The sequence below is a fragment of the Artemia franciscana genome, chromosome 7 (genome assembly GCF_032884065.1).
Source record: "Artemia franciscana chromosome 7, ASM3288406v1, whole genome shotgun sequence".
Taxonomy (NCBI): domain Eukaryota; kingdom Metazoa; phylum Arthropoda; class Branchiopoda; order Anostraca; family Artemiidae; genus Artemia; species Artemia franciscana.
Window position 1 is genome coordinate 56,964,257 of NC_088869.1, and position 23,095 is coordinate 56,987,351.

The 23,095-nt window shown below is 34.7% G+C and overlaps 1 protein-coding gene across 1 annotated transcript; it reads left to right on the top strand.

Annotated features, from left to right (window-relative positions):
• The first annotated feature begins 4,871 nt into the window (after nucleotides 1-4,871).
• Nucleotides 4,872-21,933, top strand: LOC136029509 (uncharacterized). The gene is made up of 2 exons (XM_065707954.1): nucleotides 4,872-4,928; nucleotides 21,029-21,933. Exons 1-2 carry the CDS (start codon nucleotides 4,876-4,878, stop codon nucleotides 21,852-21,854), a joined length of 879 nt encoding a protein of 292 aa, XP_065564026.1. The 5' UTR covers nucleotides 4,872-4,875; the 3' UTR covers nucleotides 21,855-21,933.
• Nucleotides 21,934-23,095: the final 1,162 nt, after the last annotated feature.

A 23,095-nucleotide genomic window follows, 5' to 3' on the forward strand; every position in this document is an offset into this window, starting at 1 on the left:
ATATATATATATATATATATATATATATATATATATATATATATATATATTTTTAACTACATAAAACTTGCGAATATACAACATTCTTCGCTGTCCCATTGTCTGTGCATATAAATAGATTGTCAGGTTTACCGACTCTTGAACATGCAACATATAATTGTCAATGGGAAAAACAATCCGTATTCAGATCTATACCTCACTATTCTAATGATTGCCCTTGAGCTTTTTTGATGGTGATGTCCCGGTCGCCATTTAAATATACCCCCTGCGCCCCCCGGCGTCCGCGTTGTAGTTGTTTCCCTGTGTCCCGGTCGTCATTTATATTCCCTGTGTCCCGGTCGTCCTTTGTGTCCCGGTGTCCCGGTCTGTAATTTCGTCAGTCGACAAACATGACGCCAGTCGACTACAACTTCATGACGGCATAATGCACAATTCTTATAATGACGTCAGTCGACTCGACAAACATGACGTCAATACACAAACAACTTATTTATATATATATTATTAAATAAAAAAAGCTTTTTTAAATGAAAGTAAGGAGCAACATTAAAACTTAAAACGAACAGAAATTACTCCGTATATGAAAGGGGATTTTCCTCCTCAACGCCCCGCTCTTTACGCAAAAGTTTGACTCTTACTCTTAACTGTACTTTTTAAAGCAGAAAGAAACTTTAGGTCAAAGTGTTTGGGTATAAGTCAAAGCGTCAAGTAAACAAGAAATCACACGGGCTATCTAATAGCCGTCAAAAAAATTGTATCAAGTTTACCTCGGTAGTGCTATTTCTCCATGTTTCGTAGTATTCTTGCTGTGTGACATTTTTTTTTTATCGTGTTAGTCCAAAGGGAGGGATTTAAATATTTCGGAATAAGTATGTCTATACAACCGAGTGGTCGCATTAGGCAATTTTAAAACTGAATCCCATCCCCCCTTATGTGCGGGTGCTGTCTCAGTCACAAACAACTGAGAAAGATAAAATACAAAGAATAAAAACCTCTTAATATTGAACTTGAAAATTTCTCTAGCTTTATGCCGTGTTGAGACGAACCGATTATTTCTCAAAAATCGACGAGTCGGCGATAAAAAAAAAACTTTTTCAAAACAATTGGCCGTTTTTCTTCTAAGGAAAAGGTCTAGTTTGGTCATCAGTTTCGAAGGAATCGGTTGTATGAAGAGTAAAAATCGAAAATATCATATCACATGAACAAGATTACTGACTTGTTCACCACTTTTCAAGGGTACAGGTTTCTCTATGACAAAGCAGACATTCAGTGCAAAAAGACAAAAAAGGAGGATGAGATTTAATATATTTTACTGTGAATTTCTCAAAAAGAGGTTTAAGAGCTAAATCAAAACCTACCAGCGCGAAAAAAATGCCAGATTTTTAAAAAATGGGAGAAAACCCCCCAAAACGAAAGCATACCATAGAGGCTTCAAATTCCTATCTACTAAAATATGAAATCATGTATTTTTGTCAGAAGAAAGATCAGGCAGATGTATTTATTTGTTTTTTCCTTTTGCTCTTATTTTTTTTCCAGGGGTGATCGATCGTATCGAAGTTTTTTTCCAGAAGCCAACAGTTCAAAATTTTAGATAGCCATTGAGTCAGCATAGTTGAAAGGTCCAATGACTACGTCTTTCGTGATAACCTGACCCCCGTTTGATTGGCGTACATGACCCCCAAAATATGATTGGCGTACATATTTTTTTAGGGGGTTGGATTTTCTACGATGTGATTCTCCTCAGGGAGAATATTCATTATTTTAGTTAATCAGAGATTAAATAAAGAAATAAGAAATTTTTCAACTGGAAGTAAGGGACAACATTAAATCTCAAAGCGAACAGAAATTAATCTATATATGCTGCTCCTCCTTGAGCCCTTGCTGTTTACGCTGAAGTTTTGTCTTGTTTCACAATTCTTTAAGAAAGACTGCTCAAACACAAGGGCAGTTGAATTTGAATAAGATATATTTTTAAATAGCTTTAATACTAGCATAAAGAACGAGGGTTAAGGAAGACGAAGCATATATGGCATAATATTTTTCGTTTTAAATTTTACCGTTGCATCTTACTTTCAATTGAAAAAACTTGTTTTTTTATGTTTTTTTTTTTTTACTTAAAAATCACGTATAGACATGTGCACAAATACAAAAATGTTACATCAAACATGTTACAAGTTAATATTGAGATCTAAGGGTCTATAGATCTCAATATTAACAAAGATTTTGATGACAATGGTTTTAATGATGGACTTTTTTAGGTCAATGTTTTGTAATTTAGTAGTTAATAAAGAGTTCATTCCTTTTTTTCACTGTTTAAACAAAGTCATGGCTGCAGAAAGACCTGCAGCCTGATAAAGAGCAACAAAGTAAAAATTATTTATGATTCAACCAATAATTATGCGCAACTATAAAAATATATTTTTAGAATTTAGAAAAAGAGCCCGAAACTCCTCGAACGTGAAAAATCGGAATAAAAAAGGGTCAATGTTGGTATTACCGAAAAAAAATTTTTGAGTCATGAAACTATTGTTAATAGATGCATTTTGACTTTTTGAACATCTTTCCTCTCTTGCAAAACTACTGCAAACTTACCGTTATGGAGTTATTCCGGCCCAAATATTCTTGTATTTATACATGTAGAATCGCAATCATTTCCGTTTTCGTTGATCGGAAATTTGAAATCGCTAACGTTTTAAGACCGAAAATTGCTCTGTGGCTTTTAGAGAGAATTTTTTGTTAGGTTAAGTTAGGTTGAGTTTGTGGTTCCGCAAACTTTTTTATTCCGATTTGTCACGTTCGAGGAGTTTCGGGCTCTATTTTCAAATTCTAAAAAATATAATTTTATAGTTGCGCATAATTATTGGTTGAATCATAAATAAATTTCACTTGGTTGTTCTTTATCAGGTTGCAGGTTTTTCTGCTACCATGATTTTCTTTAAACAGTGAAAAAAATGAATGAACTCTTTATTAACTACTAAATTACAAAAACTATACATACACACAACCACCCGGGGAAGGCTCAAAGAGCTTGATGTTGGACGGCTACAATCCTCTGATTCTCAACCTAATTATTTGAAAACAAAAAATAAAGAAGGAGAAAAACAAAATGATGCGGTATGTAAACCTTGAACAATGCTACCGAAAGGATGCGAGAAGGAACATCCAAGAATAATTATAAAATGAAACAGGAATTGTTTGTGCAAATACATAATTTGACACCAATGTAAAGCTGAATTTCAGAAAAAAATCTTGTTATTTTTGTTACGGCTGAAGAGGGGGGGGGGTAAATTGAACTATAAGGTTTAAAGACGTGTTGAACTGGGAAAGGATGTGAATCTTCTGGTAGAGCCGCTTAATAATCAATATTTGGACGAGTTGTAGTAGTACACAGCAAAAACGTTCTCCTTGTTTAGTTTTACTCTTCTGTTCAATCTATAAACGTTATGCTTGTGTATTTAGAGAGAGAGAGAGAGGGAGGGGGGGGGGATATTTCCAAGTGAACATACAAAATTGCCATAAGGAAATTTTAAAATTTGTCCAAAAGGTAGCCTATATGGCTACTAGGAAAGGCATGCAATTTGCAAAAAAAATTCAGTGATTACTTTAAAAATATATACTACGTTGATGAATGTGAAATCAGCAGAAGCTCCAAAATCAAAAAGTTCATGGTAAGAAAATGTAAGTAAAAGCAACTCGATTCAATAGTAACCGAAGCCCTAAAGATGCAGATTTTGATATAAAATAAATAGTACATCAAAAGAATTGGCTTTTTTTGCTGACTTAAAATATATAAAATCTATTAAGTTAAATGTTACCCATTAAAGGCTGTTAGCATGAGAGACTTTCCAAATTTTAGATGGGGAGGAAACACCCTTGAAAATTCAAATAATCATAATGGGAAGCGCTTCATCATCTTCAGCATATCCGAAAACCCTACTGTAGAGCTTTCAAGCTCCTATCTAAGAAAGTATAGAATTTCGTTGTTTTTTTTTCCCAGGAGTGCTCGTATCAAGCTAATGGTCCTGGAAGACTGGGAGAGGACTCATCCTAATGAAAATTAAAAGTTCCTTTTATTCACGAAAAAGAATTGAGGGTAACTAGGCCCCCTCCCACACCCCTTTCCCCCAAAGAAATATGATCAAAATTCTTAGAAAGTCATTTTCTTTCACTTAGTTAAGCGGTCTAAGTCTCTAAGCATGACGTGACCACCCCCCTATAGCCCCTGGGAAGAAGGCTGTGTGCTATGAAATTTGCTTATTGTTTACACACAGTATCTTTTATTGGAAAATATACTGATGCTTCTGTTGGATGAGGGATTTTCTGCGGGAGAGATTTTCCACGGAGAGAATTTTCCGTAAGAAGGAAATATTCTGGACGGTATGCATGATTCAAAAGGTTTTAAAAAATCGATTATTTTTCAACTAAAATTAAGGAGCAACATTAAAACTTAAAATAAACAGAGATTATTCAGTACATAAGGGTGGCTTCCCTCTACCCCACACTCTTTGCACTAAAGTTTGATTTTTTTTTCTCCTGATACTTTAAACAGACTGCTGAAACAATAGGAATAAGAAAGTTTTTTCGAATCACTAAAAAACTTTAGCAAACGAGGGTAGAGAAGGGGGCAGCACCCCTCATATACAGAGTAATGTATGACCATTCTAAGTTTTACTCGTTGAAAAATCTTTTTTTATTTAATCAAGAGGAAGGAATAAATATGTGAAATGAAATCTGTCGAACCGGTCAGTGACAAATCTCCCAGATATAGTGAAAAGTACCGTTGTTCTCCTTTGATAAATTATGATCAGGTTTTTGAGTAACCCGGCTAAGAAGCTGATAAATTCTGAACTTCTGTAATTCATTCTCAGTTTTAAAATGAAACTGTTAATACTCCTTTCTGTTGTGGCAGTTAGCCTACCTCTGGTCCGGTAAGAAAATGTTTTAAAGAGGGAGCGAAATCAATTCAAATGTCAAATGTATTGATCCTTCAATAGTTTAAGTCACAATGTAAAGATGGTAAAAAGCTTGCTTTCGTGAAAAATCTAGAATGTTCTTAAGTGAAACATTTACATGTTACTTAAATGTAGTTAAAACTAACAATGATGATAACAATTACTTATTTATTACCTACTAAACAAAATCACGGAAAAGTAGGGAAGCAGGAAAAAATAAAAAAGGGAAACAAAAGAATTGAAAAATAAGGCAAAATTGCAAAAATAATGGAATAGAGAAAGACACTTAGCGAAAATAGAAAAATGAAATGTACTATCCTATCTTATGCCCTCCTCATGATGAAATACTACACGTTTGAAATTATTATTTCATTGCATTCCGACAATTCATAGTTATTGGACTATCAGAGTCATTTCCAACTTAAATGTCCAATAAATTTTACTGGATACGTTTCATAAATATTTAGAATTAGAATGAATACTGTGTTTTGTTTTTGCATATATTTTTTTTTATCAAAAATTTCCTTTTTAGAGATTCCGTCTCGCCTAACAATGGTCGTTCCTCACTTATAGCATTCTTTTCATTACTTTTTTCCTCTCTTCCTCACTCTTAGCTTTCATATTTTTCAGCGTTGTAACTATAAACTGTTTGATCCAAGGCTCTCTAAAATGTGGGGGTGGCTACTATTCCTTCCTTCAACGCCCCTTATTTTACATTCAAGTTTAATAGTCATGTGACAATGCTTCGGGAATAATAATCAACTCTGGAAAAGTGCATCCCTTCAAATTTTATTATCTGAGGGAGTTGAAACATCAAAAATGAACTATAGGGTTACTATATCCATGTCCACGGTTTTTATACTGTCCATATTTTTAAGGGCTATATTCACGGTTGCAGCAGTTGCTGCATGGGGTGTAAGCCCGGTGACCGAAATGTTTTTACTTTCTTTTTTTTTGCTGTTATGTAACTTATACTTTTTTCTGCTTTGGCACCCCCTCCCCTCTCCGTTTGTATAGTCCCGATAAAGGACTTATAGCTATAAACACCAAAGTGTGACCTTTTTTGGAAGAAGTGAAATTCGTGATTTTGATTGTTTTTAAAAATAATTCAAATTTTGTCTGCAACTTCTCAAAGATAATGTTGATAGTAGTGTTGGGCGATAATTTGATTAAACGATATATCGATATTTTTACCTTCGATATTCGATATATTGATTTTGATATTTCTGATCAGTTTTTTTCTCAGTTTAACTTGGGTTTTGCCAAAATTCAATAATAAAAATTGCAATTAAAGAGTATTTTGTATAATTTTCCCTAAATTTTGAGTAAAATATAAAAATATTCCCATTAAAGGAATGAATATCACAAAAACCCTGATTTGGAACTCGGCATGAAGAAAAATAAGCTAATGGCCATTTTGGCTATTCAAATTCAGCAACATTCTGATTCTCCCGCCTGAAAATTTACTCTGCCTTTCAGTGGTTAAATAATTTTTTTTTTAATTGAAAGTAAGGAGCAACACCAGAACTTGAAAGAACGGAAATCGTTGCTTATGTGAGAAGAATAACCACTCCTCAATGCCACACTTTTCACGCCGAAGTTTCTTTAAGTAATTTAAAAATCTATTTACTCTAATTAGAAGACTCTTGTGTTTCAGGAGCTGTTCTGAAATAACTGTTACAAAAATAAAAATTGGCATACAGAGCGAGGTATCGGGGGGGGGATCTCCCTCAAATTGGGTATAATTTCTCTTTGTTTTAATTTTTAATATTGCTCCTTATTTTTAATTAAAATTTTTTTTTTCAAATATCCAATTGTTTTAATCTCCGATTGTTTTTCAAATAATACCGGAAAATCCACCATTTCTCTCCATGAAAAATCCCTCCTCATAAAAAATTCCTCCTAGAAAGTTACTCCTGCGTAAAATCCTCCTTATTCCAGACAATTCCATTACTGCTGAAAATTCTCTCAAAAAACATTTGTGGACAATGTCTCCAGTGTTTTAAAACAAAGACTTATTTTTCTTTTAATTTCTAATCTTTTTTCATATCATAACGGAAATCCTCCCTCCGTGGAATATATTTTCTGGAAATTCCTTCCTTCCATTGTCTCAATGGAACGTTTTCCCCGTATAAAATTGTCTCCTGCAAAAATACCTCTCTCGGAAAAAATCCCACAGACAATTTCAATTCCTTTAAAAATTTACTCTGGGTAATTTCTCCAGAATATCTCCACACGTAAAATTGATTGGCAAAGTGAGAGTAATATTGCTGCTAAATTCTCACGTGTATAGTTTTCCTTTGAAAGTTCATCCCTGTAAACTCCCCTCCTCACAGAAAATTCTCCCTTCGAAAATCTCCCCCGCAAAAAATTTTCCTCACGGAAAAATTCACAGTTCACAAAAAGGTCTGTTTACTTCCCAATTACAAATACTATATGTAAACACTAGACAAATCCCATAACTTACCACCCTTTTCCCAGGGACTTGCAGGGTCGTTTGATCCCCAGAGACATGATTACTTGATGTTTCAACTATGGCGATTGAAATACATATCTCAAAATTTGATCAGAGAAAAAAGGGGCGTGGGAAGGGGGAACTACTACAGTTGCCCCTCCCCCTATCTTTTCGGTCACAAAGTGGAAAACTAGAAGTGTAATTTCTGTTTGAGAAAGCCCTCTGCTGATTTTATATGACCATTGGTTCAATACAATCACCCTTGCAAAAAAAAAAGAAATAAACAGGCATCCATGATCTTTCTTCTGGTATAAATTCCAAAATTTCATACTTTTGCAGATGGAATTTAGAAACCCTTACAGTAAGGTTCCCTACAGAAGGTACCTTCTTACAGAAGGTATTTTATCTAACCAAACCTTTCGGGGGTTCTCAGCAAAATTTTAGAGTCCATCTTCACTAAACGCAGTTTGAGAACTGGCTATGCCAACCTATGGATACAGCTGTCCATGGTGTGTATCAGTATATATGAGTCAATGGACTAAATATATTATTTTTCTTCTTGGCTATTTGCGAAACAATTTTCTATGTTGGATCTTTTCTGCTGGACGTTCAACGGTAGATACAAGAAAAAGCCAAAATAATATCGTTTTCGATATTGATATTTACGTTTCGATATTCGATATCGATATTTGGTGCCATATATCGAAATTGATATCTAATATACACTGCACTAGCTGATAATATATATATATATAATATATGTATATATATATATATATATATATATATATATATATATATATATATATATATATATATATATATATATATATATATATATATAATTCCACCTGATCGCTGGTGTATTGAGCAGAACTAGCTATACGATAAATTCATTCAATAATTCAATAGTAATGGAAAACTTCAAGATATTTAAGCTACGTTTTCCATTTGAAAGATTATTGGTTGCCAAAGATAGTGCTGCACGTTTTGTACATTAAAGACGTTTTGGACACGAAAGATTATTGGACGCAAAAATAGTGTCTTTTTGACAGTCCAAAGCTCCAAAATACAAGGCAAATCCTACTTAAAGTGGTGAAAAGACTATAAGAAATGACAAAGAATGAAGTTCTGATTGGACAGACATGAAGCAGTGTGCGCAGTTCCGCAAGTCTTACAAAAAGAATTAGCAAGCATTGGTCAGTATACCATGTACTATTTGTCATTTTTCCTAACTGTATGTTTCATATACGTAAACATTTTAGCAAATTAGAGGCTTATGAATGAATAACATCGATAGCTTTTAGCATAAAAGTTTAATTACCCAAAGGAATCTGGCACTGGTTTCTGAAAAAGTACTGGTTTTTCTAAATTCCACAAATAACGGAAAATATGGGAAGTCAGTTTATTTGAGTTGGTTTTGAAGATGCATGTTGAATAAATTGTGAAGCAATAATTTTGGTTTGTTTTAAGCTTTAACTTCATTCTTTACTTCCATAATAAGAAATTAGTTTATTAAATTAATTTTATTTACTTTATTTTTCTTAAATGTACATAATAAGCCTTACAACAAGATCTTCGTCTAACTTTGGCGATGAAACCAAAAAAGTCAACATGAATATTTGTCAAAGCAGAGCATAAAAGACTGGTTTAACTTCGCACCTCTCTTTAAATCGCCTCCGAGATAATGTATAACTTTGTCACATAGATAAGAGTCCCGAGGTGTATATTATCAGCTAGCGCTGGGTATATTAGATATCAATTTCGATATATGGCACCAAAAATCGATATCGAATATCGAAACGTAAATATCATAATCGAAAATGATATTATTTTGGCTTTTTCTTGTATCTACCGTTGAACGTCCAGTAGAAAAGATCCAACATAGAAAATTGTTTCGCAAATAGCCAAGAAGAAAAATAATGTATTTAGTCCATCGACTCATATACACTGATACACACCATGGACAGCTGTATCCATAGGTTGGCATAGCCAGTTCTCAAACTGCGTTTAGTGAAGATGGACTCTAAAATTTTGCTGAGAACCCCGAAAGGTTTGATTAGATAAAATACCTTCTTGGCTTATAGGCCTTGTTGAGATCACACGATTGCCACAATCCACATTTAAAAAAAAATTTATTACCCCTGACAATCTTCTCCAAGTTGAAGGTAAAATAACAAGAGACCTGGATTTGGTCTTATTGGAGCCTGTATGAAGAGATGCAAGTGCCGTGACAATCCTTGTGATTCAGCCACTGCAGAATCAAGACAGTTTGTGGGACCACATGACGAAGTTTCAGTAGTCAATGCAAGGCAAGCTTCGTCAGTAGCTGCATCTGTCACGGCTTTCCACATTTTCAGTAGGGAGTCCTTAGTTCCAAAAAAAACTGATCCACTCAAGTCGTGGAAGTATTATAATATGGGCTTCAGAAATACCTATACGGAGTTGTCATGAAACTAATGTCCATGCCCACCATCAATGTCCTTTCTGAGAGTGTATTCCATGTCTGATCAATTAGTTAAATAGTTCTTGGTAAAAAACTGTACGTAAAAAGCAACTCAACCAAATAGAAACCGAAACTCTAAAACACGTAATTTCGATAACAATAAACACACCAAATGAATTGGCTCTTTATGCCACCTCCAGATATATAAAATTCATCAAGTTTCATATATCTATCAAAAGCTATGAGCCTGAGAAAGTTTGTAGGACTTTCGAGAAAGGACGGAGAAACCGATAAAAAGTCAAAGAATCTTAAATAGTAATTAATCAGAATCTTAATCAGTAACTCAGACGTCGTATGCGGACAGTGACGTCACTCGACAGACAGACAGACAACTTATTTTTATACGTTTACCGACTCATACACAGAACATGCAACATATAATTGTCCATGGGAAAAACAATCCGTATTCAGATCTATACTTCATTATTTTAATGATTGCCCTTGAGCTTTGTTGATGGTGATTGCTAATCAAACATTCCCTGTGTCCCCATCGTCACTTATATATCCCCCCTGTGACCCCCGGCGTCCCCGTTGTAGCTGTGTCCCTGTGTCCCAGTCGTGTCCCGGTCTGCATATACATTTGTTTTTGAATTGGTATATGATGAAATAATTTTTTTATTTTTTTATTTTCTTTCCTTTTATTTTTTTTTGTTTTTACCTTTTTTTAGCTTTTTTAGCTTTTCTTCTTTTTTCTTTTTAGTTGTTTTTGTAGTTTTTACCTTTTTTAGTTTTTTTTATTTTTATTTTTTTAGTTTTCAGTTTTTTTCCTTTTTTTAGTTTTTTTTTCTTTTTCAGTTTTTAGTTTTTTTAGTTTTTTTATTAGTATTTTTCTTTTTACCTTTTTTTAGTTTTTTTTCTTTTTTAGTTTTTTTTGTAGTTTTTACCTTTTTTAGTTTTTTTTTTCTTCTTTTGTATTAATGCTAAAGCCAAGGTTCGAACCTGGAACCTCTCGGACCTAGAACCTGGAACATAACGCTTTACCAACTCAGCTACTTCGGCTTGAATACATTTACCTTTTTTAGTTTTTTTTAATTTTATTTTTTTTTAGTTTTCTTTTTCTCCTTTATTTTTTAATTTTTTCCTTTTTTAGTTTTGTTTTCTTTTTCAGTTTTTAGTTTTTTTTAGTTTTTTAATTAGTTTTTAGTTTTTTTTCTTTCTATTTTTGTAGTTTTTACCTTTTTTTTAGTTTTTTTTTAGCTTTTTTTTCTTTTTTAGTTTTTAGTTTGTTTTACCTTTTTTTAGTTTTTTTTTGTAGTTTTTACCTTTTTTAGTTTTTTTTTCTTCTTTTGTATTAATGTTAAAGCCAAGGTTCGAACCTGGAACCTCTCGAAGCACCACCCCAACACCTAGTTGGTGGGGGCGCTTAGGGCCCCCCCTAAGCCCCCCCCCCCGAGCGCGTAAGTCGTTACGCGCCATATTAGTTACGCGCCATTGTAGTTGTGTCCCTATGTCCCACCTGTGAATATAGATATATATATATATATATATATATATATATATATATATATATATATATATATATATATATATATATATATATATATATATATATATATATATATATATGTTTTTAACTACGTAAAACTTGCGAATATACAACATTCTTTGCTGTCCCATTGTCTGTGCATATAAATAGATTGTCAGGTTTACCGACTCTTGAACATGCAACATATAATCGTCCATGGGAAAACAATCCGTATTCAGATCTTTACCTCATGATTTTAATGATTGCCCTTGAGCTTTGTTGATGGTGATTGCTAATCGACCATTCCCTGTGTCGCCGTCGTCATTTATATATCCCACTGTGCCCCCCGGCGTCCCCGTTGTAGTTGTGTCCCTGTGTCCCGGTCGTCATTTATATTCCCTGTGTCCCGGTCGTCATTTGTGTCCCGGTGTCCCAGTCTGTGATTTCTCTTTAAGTGTCCCGGGCGTCATTTATATTCCTTGTGTCCCGGTGTCCCGGTCGTCATTTGTGTCCCGGTGTCCCGGTCTGTATATACATTCGTTTTTGAATTGGTTTTTAGTTTTTAGTTTTTTTACCTTTTTTTTTAGTTTTTTTACTTATACCTCATGATTCTAATGATTGCCCTTGAGCTTTGTTGATGGTGATTGCTAATCGAACATTCCCTGTGTCCCCGTCGTCATTTATATATCCCCCTCTGCCCCCCGGCGTCCCCGTTGTAGTTGTGTCCCTGTATCCCGGTCGTCATTTTTATTCCCTGTGTCCCGGTCGTCATTTGTATCCCGGTGTCCCGGTCTGTATATACATTCGTTTTTGTACATTACATTCGTAATGGTATATGATGAAATAAATTTTTGTATTTTTCCCCTTTTTTTTCTTTTTAATTTTTTTTTTTAGTTTTGTTTTTCTCCTTTATTGTTCATTTTTTCCTTGTTTTATTTTTTTTTCTTTTTTAGTTTTTTTTTAAATTTTTGAGCTTTTTTAGTTTTTTTATTAGTTTTTAGGTTTTTTTTTCTTTTTAGTTTTTTTGTAGTTTTTACCTTTTTTTAGTTTTTTTAGTTTTTTTTTTACTTATGTCCTGGTCATCATTTATACTCCCTGTGTCTCGGTCGTCATTTGTGTCCCGGTGCTTTGTTGTTGGTGATTGCTAATCGAACATTCCTTGTGTCCCGGTCGCTTTCTCTTTGAGTGTCCCGGTCGTCATTTATATTCCCCATGTGCCGGTATCCCGGTCGTCATTTGTGTCCCGATGTCCCGGTCTGTAATTTCGTCAGTCGAAAACATGACGTCAGTCGACACACAAACATGACGTCACTCGACAGACACACACACACACACAGACAACTTATTTATATATATATATATATATATATATATATATATATATATATATATATATATATATATATATATATATATATATATATATATATATATATATATATATATATATATATATATATATATATACAAAGAATTATTAAATTTTGACAAAGTGACCGAACTAGAGGTCCTCTCCCAATTACATAAAATTGATTTAATTGCTGTAACAGAGGTCCAGGCACAAAACCCTGACCTTTCAAAAATCAATAACTACTCCCAATTCATAAAACATCGTCCTCATGACCACCCCGTAGGTAAAAAGGGAGGCGGAATATTATTATTTGTAGGTAACTATCTCTTCCCTAAATTAATTCATACTCCCAACCTTTCAGATTACGATGAAATCATTTGGGTAAGTGTGAGACCCAAAGTCTTGCCTCACCCTTTTAATTTGATTTTTTTTTTTTTTACTGCTTTTATTATTCCCCATATCAAAACGCTGCACAAAGACAGTGGTTTTTCCAGCAACTACATAGTAGGGCCGACATTGTCCTCTGCAAACTCTCAAACGCCAATAATTTCCTAGTAGGTGATGCCAATAACCTAAAATTAAATTCTCTTTGTAGTTCCCTCAATTTAGAATAAATAGTAAAAATATCAACAACCAAAGGAAATACTACTCTTGATCTGATTTGTACAAATATGCACACTGTTTATAGCTCACTTGTTCCTTTGCCCCCTTTAGGAGGAAACTACCATTTTGTTTATTAATGAAGCCTCTTTCTAGCTTTAATCATACATTTTCTGGTACCCAATTCTCTTATCGTTTAATTTCCAATGAAGGCCTCTTCGAGTTTGGATCTTGGATTACAAATGAAAACTGGCCAGTTCTTATGGGGAATAATGACATTAATGTTAAAGCGTCTTACTTCCAAAATCTGATTTAAACCAAATACTTAGAATCCTTCCCTTATTAAAAAGTAAAATTGTGTTCTAGTGACAAACCTTACATTTCAGTTAAAAAAGCTAATTAGGATTAAAATTAGTCTTTTTCAGAATGGTTAAACATCTGAAGCTAACTAACTGCTTAAACATATAAAAAAAGAAATACGAAAATCTACTTCTGCGTATTACAAATGTAAAGTCAAGGATTTGTTTTCTACTAAGCCAAAACAATGGTACAATAGTATGAAAAAAGCTGTGGAATAGCACAATTGGCTCTCAAAAACTCATCACTAGTACACTACTACTACAACTAATAATAATAACTCACTGCAGCAATAAGCCGCCTGAGGCCAACACAGCTACTTACGCTCCTCCTCCAACCTAATCTATTTAAAGCCTCCCTCTTTACACCCTCCCAGGAAGTTCCCATTTCCTTTAAATCTTTATTTATGACATCCTCCCAACCTAGACAAGGACGACCTGCTTTCCGTGTAGCCCCAGACGGTTGGCCAAAAAGGACAATCTGCCATCACTAGTATAAACCACTGCTGTCACTTACTTGAAGTACTTTTACTTGCAGTACTACTTAAGTAAGATTTTCCATTACTTGTACTTGTACTTAAGTAAAAACTCTAAGGTTTACTTATTACTTGATATTTAAGTAAGATTACGAAATACTTATTACCTAAGATACTTTTAATGTACTTGTTTTTCAAATACTTTACCTTTGACACAAAAATTCTGTGTGTGTGTGCTTTGGCAATGTACAAGAAAACACCACCTTTAGATTTAGAGCAAACTCAAATATAGCTTTTGTGTGTGTGTGCTTTGGCAATGTACAAGAAAACATCACCTTTAGATTTAGAGTAAACTCAGATATAGCTCCATGCCCTATTTTTGGATATGAAATAAGGTATTTGTTTTTGACGAAAAAAAGATTATAGTATGATTAACACTTAGTTCAATTTTTGTTTAAAAATTATATAACAAAGAAAATTGAAATTATTTCACAGTTCACTGGTCGACAGTGAGCTAAAATTCCTTGTTTTGTGCTAAATGTTGCATATTGTAATCTATTTGGGCTTATATTTCTGACATTAGTGTTTAAGTTTTGTCATCTTGTCAACTGAACCAGATTTCTGCCATTTTATCATCTTCAGGACTATATTATTCGTAAAACTACTGAAGCTATGAATATTTGCCCATCTAAATGATGTCTGCAATAAACAAGTCTAGGGAATTCTAGCTGGATCCAATGCAGTGGTATTTTGTCAAATTCATTCCAGCAAATTCAGGTATTCAGACGAATCAAACTTCAGATTTGTCACTCCATTCATAAGCTATAGGCCCTACTAAATTAAAGGAAAACTCAACTTTCTTAAGACTTGAAACCCCCTCCCCCTCGCCCTATTTGAGATAGTGATACCAGAACCTGATATGAGCCCTGATTTTAGGCATCTTTGGTCTAGTTTTCATTATGATCCGTTACTCCATTTGCAAGTTATATTAAATTAAACAGAAAACTTAAATTTTTCAGGAATTAAAACCCACTCCCCCTTGTTAAATTTGAGCTAGGGTCTTTACCTCAAAAATTGATATGTGTCCTGGTCTTAGGCCTCTCTTTGGTTCAATTTTCATTCAGATCCATCACTCCAGTCGCAAGTTACTCTGAATTAAACGAAAAACTGTTTTTAGCAGGTAAAGCCCTCCCCCCCCTGTTTTATTTCAGCTAGGGTCTTCATCTTTCAACTTGATGTGTCTCATGATCCTTGGCACTAAATCTGGCCATCAAAATTTTCATCCAAATCCAATCAGCGTTTCTCCCCCTATACGTGATTACACAGACGGACGGACAGACAGATAGACGGACGGACGGATTTTGCAACGTCTTAGGTAGCCATGTTGACTAATTGGATCCAAAAAAGGAAAGCAATGGCATTTCATCATCCAGGTACCATCACCTATTTGGATAGTGGAAAATATCCATCTAGATAGGTTTTTGAGATCTGTCTGTCTGTCCGCCCATATGTGCAATCGAGTATAGCGGGAGAACCGACAGTCAGATTTTTATTGAAATTGAACTAGTTGGATTAAAATTGAGCTTAATTAGGGCGATGGGGCTTTAATTGTTAAAAAAATAGGAGTTTTTCATTTAATTCACTGTAACTTGCATATGGAGATAAATTTCGATGAAAATTGAATAAAGATGCCTAAGAGTATGATATGCATTGAGTTCTGGGATGGAGACCCAAGCTTAATTAAGAGTTGAATTTTTTATGTAATTCAGTATAGCTTGTGAGAGATTGATGGACCTCAGTGAAGATTGAACCAAAGGTGCCTAAGACCGTGACAGGCATCAAGTTTTGAGATGAAAACCCTAGCTCAAATAAAACGAGGGGGAGTGGGTTTTAAGTGCTGAAAAAAGTCAAGCTTTTGGTTTAATTTAGTATAACTTGCGAATGGAGCAACGGATCCAGATGAAAGCTTGACCAAAGATGACTAGGATCAGGGCTCATATCGAGCTCTGATATCACAAGCCCTATCTGAAATAGGGTGAGGGGTAGGGGGTTTCAAGTTTTAAGAAAGTCTAGTTTTCCTTCAGTTTAGTAGGGCCTATAACTACTTCGACCCATGGCTTACCCAAAGCCTGGAAATAACCCTTTTCCAAAATAAGTCACACTGAAGCCAACCTTCAACCAAATATTCCATCCCCAGAGAAAAATTACTTTGTATGGCACTTGGTATTTACCAAGTGAAATACAGTGATCGCAAATTCTCTAGGTCTGTCGGTCTGTCAGTTCCGGTTGTGCTAGTTTAGGCACTTCCAGATTAGCTAGGACGATGAAATTTGGCAGGCGTATCAGAGACCAGACCAGATTAAATTTGAAATAGTTGTTTCCCCGATTCGACCATCTGGGGGGGGGGGGAGTGGAAGGACGGTTAATTTGGAAAAATCAGATCGGATCTTAATTAAATTTGACATTTAGAAGGATATCATGTCTCAGAGCTCTTACTTTAAATTCCGACCGGATCAGGTGATATTGGAGGGGTAAACCTAAAATCTTGGAAAATGCTTAGAGTGGAGGGATCGGGATGAAACTTAGTGGGAAAAATAAGCACAAGTCCTGGATACGTGATAGACATAAACAGAAGGAATTCAATCTCTTTTTGAGAGTTGGGGGGAGGGTCAATTCTGAAAATTAGAAAAAAATTAGGTATTTTTAACTTACGAAGGAGTGATCGGATCTTGAATTTCATCGGATGAAATTTCATATTTAGAAGGACCTCGTAACTCAGATCTCATGTTTTAAATCCCGATCGGTTCCTGTATCATTGGGGGAATTTGGGGGGGCCGGAAATTTTGGAAAACGCTTAGAGTGGAGTGATTAGGATGAAACTTGGTGGGAATAATAGGCACAAGTCCTAGATACATTATTGAAATAACCGAAATAGATTCGCTCTCTTTTGGGGAGTTGGAGGGGGTGTTAATTCGGAAAAATTGCAAAAACTGAGGTATTGTTAACTTATGAGCGGGTGACCGTTTGTGAGGTATTTTCTAATTTGATATTAAGAAGGAACTCATCTCTCAGATCTCTTATTTTAAGCCCCGACCAGTTCTGGTGACATTGGGGGAGAGTTGGAGGGAGAAACCAGAAATCTTGGAAAACGCTTAGAGTGAAGAGATCGGGATGAAACTTGGTGGGTAGAAACAGCAAATGTCTTAGATACGTGATTGACGTAACCGGACTGGATCCACTCTCTTTGGGGTAGTTAGGGGGGGTCCAGTGCTTTGGCGAGTTCGGTACTCCTGGACGTGCTAGGACAATGAAAATTGGTAGGCGTGTCAGGGACCTGCACAAATTGACTTGATAAAGTTGATTTCCTCGATTCAACCATCTAGGGGGGGGCTGAAGGGAGAGTAAAAATTTGAAAAATGAGGTATTTTTAACTTGCGAGTGGGTGATCGGATCTTAATGAATTTTGATATTTAAAAGGACCTTGTGTCTCAGAGCTCTTATTTTAAATGCCGACCAGCATTAAGCCTCTGATTTTTCTTTTAAATTAATCTATTGATTCTTATAATTTTGCTAGAGCTCATGCCATATGAGCTCTTGGCTCTTCCGACCTCGTCACAAGTGCCATATGAGCTCTTAGCTCTTGTTTTATTCCTTTTTTCTCAGAAGATTTTTGACTTAGTCTCATAGTTTTTGCCACTTCATGGTTTAAAAACTGCTGCTAGAAATAGATAGGTTGCAACTTCTGCCGTATTGTCTACTATTATAATTAAATGCGTGCTTGCATCGTGACTGCATCCCCTTAAAAGTTCTGTTTCTTACGGTAACATTGGTTTGTCTTCTGTTGCATATACAAACGACGTTCTTCTTGTTGCCCGGACTCGCCGTGGATTGCCTTCCAATTTTAGTATATTAACCAATAAAAAACTATTTAAAATTGGACTGTCAGTTAATGGGTCTAAATGCGAGTTCATTTGTTTTAATAGCCCTTATGCGGTCGCTCCATTCGTTGCTGGGACTGCAATTCTGCAATGTTCTTCTTTAGTTAGTTGGCTTGGTCTGTGTTTCAGTCCTACGCTTTCCACTATCTTTTCATCTCTAGTGAATCAAGCTGTGAAAAACCTACGCGTCACTTACGAAAAAATATCCCCAAACAAAAGCCGTTACAACCGCAACGATTTGTGCATGATTTATAACGCTTATTGCGCCCCTGTGCTTTTGTTTTTATCAGACATGGCTCATCTGCTTCGTAAGAAAAATCGCCATACTCTACGTGTGGCTTATTTCAGATATTGCAAATTCATCCTCCGGCTTCCTAGATGGCATCAAAACAGAAAAATAATTGCTCGATTTGGTTTAATAAATATGCCTTCTTGGATTCGGTCTTCCAGTGATGATTTATGTAAAAAGACTATCTACTTTATTCACGTTTACGACCCTCTGCTGCCTTTTTTCTATATTAATACTGGTTAATTAGTCCATGTTGTCTTTGGTTAGTTAGAATTTTTTTTCTTGTTGTTTATCACTTTTGTTTTTGTTTATTTATAATACTCCGTACTTTGTGTTTTTTTTACTTTTACGAATAATAAAGTTAATTCACTGATTCATTCATTCATTCTGCAGTTTGACCAGCCGTATAGAATGCATCTGAATCAGCGGGCTCGCTGCAGGCCCGTGATTTTATAATATATGTTTGTTGGAAGTTTTACCGACCATCTGAATTGACTACACAGCATGCGACTTGCTTGAGTGAGAACCAGCTAAAGGATATAGATGCCACACATTTTCATAGCATGTCTAAAATTTAACTTGAAAACTTGAGGCAGTTTCCTTTTAAAGGTGCCGAGGGTGAGACATGTCATCAAAGTATGAACCAAGACTTCATTTTCATACTTTTCTTTTCTTTCAGCACGCTAAGAGCCAGCGACCTTCAGCTAGCTGCCAAAAGTGTGGATTTTTGCTGTTCCTTTTTATTGAGCTTTGAGTTCTGTTATCAAAAAAGTCTGCAACTGACTCACTTGGCTCCTTACTTTTAAGTTGGAGTTTTTCTGTTGCTAAGGTTTTTACTTATTGAATCAGAGAATGAACTACTTTATTACCTTTTATCTGTTTTACAGCCAATCCAAAGTTTATTTTTCTATTTTCAATATTTTTTCCACCATTCCGACATGTATCAGAATAACCCTGCATTTTTTCAAACGTGCCAGATTTGACTGAACACTAATCGCCAGAAGTGTGCACTGTATTAATTCTGTCATGTGATCTGTCTGATCCAATCAGAAAATATTTTCAATATTTTGTTTTATCATTCCCACATGTTTCAGAATAACCGTGTATTTTTTTCAAACGTGCCAGATTTGACTGAACACTAATCACCAGAAGTTCAACTCTACGTGCACTGTGTTAATCCTGTCATGTGATCTGTCTGATCCAATCAGGAGTTTTTTGACTGCACTTAATTGTTTTGAAAGTCTTTTGCTTTCAAGCCGTTGTGTTGAAAATTGGTTAAGGTTATTTTCTTGGACTTCATTGGGTGTGTACCAGCCGAACAAGAGAAACGGTTAAAAACGATAAAACGGAAATTCTAGTTCTTGATTCAGATTTCCAAGAGAGGAATGAAACGGGAGATTTTATAGGCAAGGGAAGGGGCTAAGAAGCCTTTAGAATGGCTTTAAAAAAAGGTAGCATGGCCTTTATATTATATATATATATATATATATATATATATATATATATATATATATATATATATATATATATATATATATATATATATATATATATATATATATATATATATATATATATATAGAATAAATACTTGAAGTAATACTTAAGTACAATTTTGGCAAGTACTTGATATTTGATACTTAAGTAAGAATTTGGAAAGTACTTATTACTTGATATTTAAGTAAAAAAATAATGAGTACTTAATACTTGATACTTAAGTAAAAATTTGGAGTACTTGTTGCAGCACTGGTATAAACCACTAAAATTAAAGCATAACGTTATGCTATGGGATTGTAAGAAAGTAATCCCTTTTCAGCCTCTGTTTACTGGCCGCTTATTACCATAAACGACATTTTTCGACAGGACCTAGAACTTTCATGAATATTTGAAGATATTTCAATATTCTATATTCTCCGGGTATTTTAGCTTTCTTCTAACTTCTTAAGTTTGTATGGCTCTAAAATTTTGGACCCTGTTAACATTGACTTGTTATATACATGCCAAGCATTTAAAAAATTTCAAACCTATTCCAGATCATTACTGCTTTATCTTGATCACAGATAAGCAAAGGGACTACTTGTAAGAAATCTTGTAATTGTATTTGTTCATACTTTTACTGACCTAAATTTTCGCGCAGGAAAAGCAATCATGTGGAGTTTTACTTATCCTTCTTTTCACTGGCTTAGAATTTCGCACGGAACGTTTTAGGACCAATTAGGTTTTCAAAAGGATAGGCTAATTTTCTCTCCAGAAATGAAAAAAGAAAAAATTTGAAATGAAAAATTACCACGTGGGTTTAATTCAATAGGATGTGGAACAACTGCGAATAAATAAAAATATTTGTACCTCATTAGTTTCATATATTCTGCCGATATCACTCTATATTGGTCCCAAATTTTAGCTTCACAATTATGGTGTAATTGTGTATTTTCGAAAAACAACTGTACACCACATTTTAAATCTGGAGCTGATCATTATTTCTAGTTTGAACTTGATGAAACTGCAAGATCCTAACAGTTTATATCCAATCATACTTCGGTTTTGCCAAAAAAGTGACTATGGATATTTCAGCTTAGTATTTTGCAACATAAGTTGTAACAGATTTTCCTTATTTCTTATTAAATAGTCTCTTTTTCTTAGGCTTGCACCCCTTGATGAGCCAAATTCAGATGTTAATGCTGTGGGAGAATTCGCTAATGACAGCAAGATTGAAACAAATAATAATGAATTAAATGAAATACCCGCTGATCCAGAATCTTTAAAAGAAGTTGCAAATAAAAAGGCTGATCTGGCCCTTCCAATTGAAAGTGACGGATCTAGCGAAGACTCAATGTCTGAAGAATCAGACTCTCTGAGCGAACCTGAAGACAAGGAAGATGTAGTATGGAGAACAAAAAGAGCTGTTAATAGAAATGCACAACAGAAAAAGAACCAGCAACGAAAGCAGCAGCAGAAGCGAAGACCAAAACAGCCCGTAAGAAATCAAAGACGACCCAATAGAAACAGAAATCAGGTGGAAAAGGGATGCCCTAGAGAAGGTGACATAGAATTACCAGACGAAAACAATGTAACTAAAATGCAAGGTGATGAGCCAGTTGAGCAAAGAACGAACGATGAAACAGATGCAGTTCAAGATGCAGAGGGTCGAAGAGCAAACAAAAGAGGCCAACCAGCTAATAGAAATCGCAAAAACAAAAGGTGCACTCCCATTAAATTAAACAGAAAACAACAAATAAGAAGAGCACAAATCAAGAACAAACAACAAATAAGAAGAAATCCAACCAGGTTTACCACACGGCGTCCCTGGTATTACGTTACCACATTTCCAGGAGGTCATAAGACGTTTTATGCAAACGTCAGCAATCAACAATCTATAGAGATTTATCCAAGGGAAGGGGATATTCCTTTAAAAGATGTACCCGATCAAGTGGCTACTTCACAAACCATGCAAAAGGTTTCGACCTAAATAAGCCTACTTTTTTTGCACATCGGTACAATTATCAGATGTTGTTATGTATTTCATATTATTAAATCATCAATTTTTATCTATTTGTTCAGGTTTACTGTGAAGCTAGTCAAAGGTCAAAAACGTCAAATTCATGTTTGCAAGACGCACTGTGAACGTCTTGCAGCTAAAGATGACAATCTCTTGCTAAGTATCACACTTATAATGCAGTCAATTTAAATTCTTCATCCTTAAAGTAGGTCTTTCCCTCCACAATTGTTACTGATACGGGGCGATTCTTTTTTCTTTTTTTCTATTCTGAATGACGCAACAAAAAGATCACAATCTAATAATCTCTATAGTTAATTTGATTCAGAAACTTCCATCCGGGGAAGTTATAACCTGTAGACATCAGGATGAAATTTGCTAAGGAACTATTCAGGAATAGTTAAATGTGAATCTGGAGACTTTGGGATTTCACAATATACACAGATTATTTTAGGGAAATAGTTTTTAAGTAGATCAGCATCACAACAGAAAGGCCACCAGAAAGGCCAATAATTTATAGAGTTAATTTAAAGCAGAAACCACCTTTCAGGGAAGCTATAACGTGTGGACTTCAGGGTAAAATTTTGTGAGGATCTATTCAAGAATAGCTCTGAATCTGAATCTGGAGACTTTGGGATTTGACAATATAGACGGCATACGGATTATTTTAGGAAAATAGTTTTTTAAGTAGATCACGATTACAACTGAAAGATCACATTCTAATAATTCGAAATTGAAAGTAGAAACTACCTGCCGGGGAAGTTATAACGTTTAGACTTCAGCATAAAATTTTTTGAGGAGCTGTCCAAGAATAGTTGGATGTCAATCTAAATAATTTAGAATTCGACATTGGCGATGGTAGATAGAATAAGGTAGGAAGTTAGATTGGTAGTGGGTTTGGTGTGGAATCAAAAGTTTAATAGGATTGTGTGCTATCCCGCTTTACGGGGATTCTTTTTGACACATGTTGTCCTAGGGAATACAAAAAAGATCATGGGAAAACATGGTGTCAAAGGTTGAGGTAGAACTCTTTTAAATTTGGATTTTACAGATGATGTTTGTGTTCCAGGTGAAATTGTTTGTAATTGAATGAGTATTTGGGAGTTTAGGAATAGATATTGACGTTGGCATTAAGGCGTTAATTAAAGGAAACTGAGGGAACTCGGAAAAATTGAAGAAAATTAAAGGAAATTAAAATTTCATAGGGCTTTGTG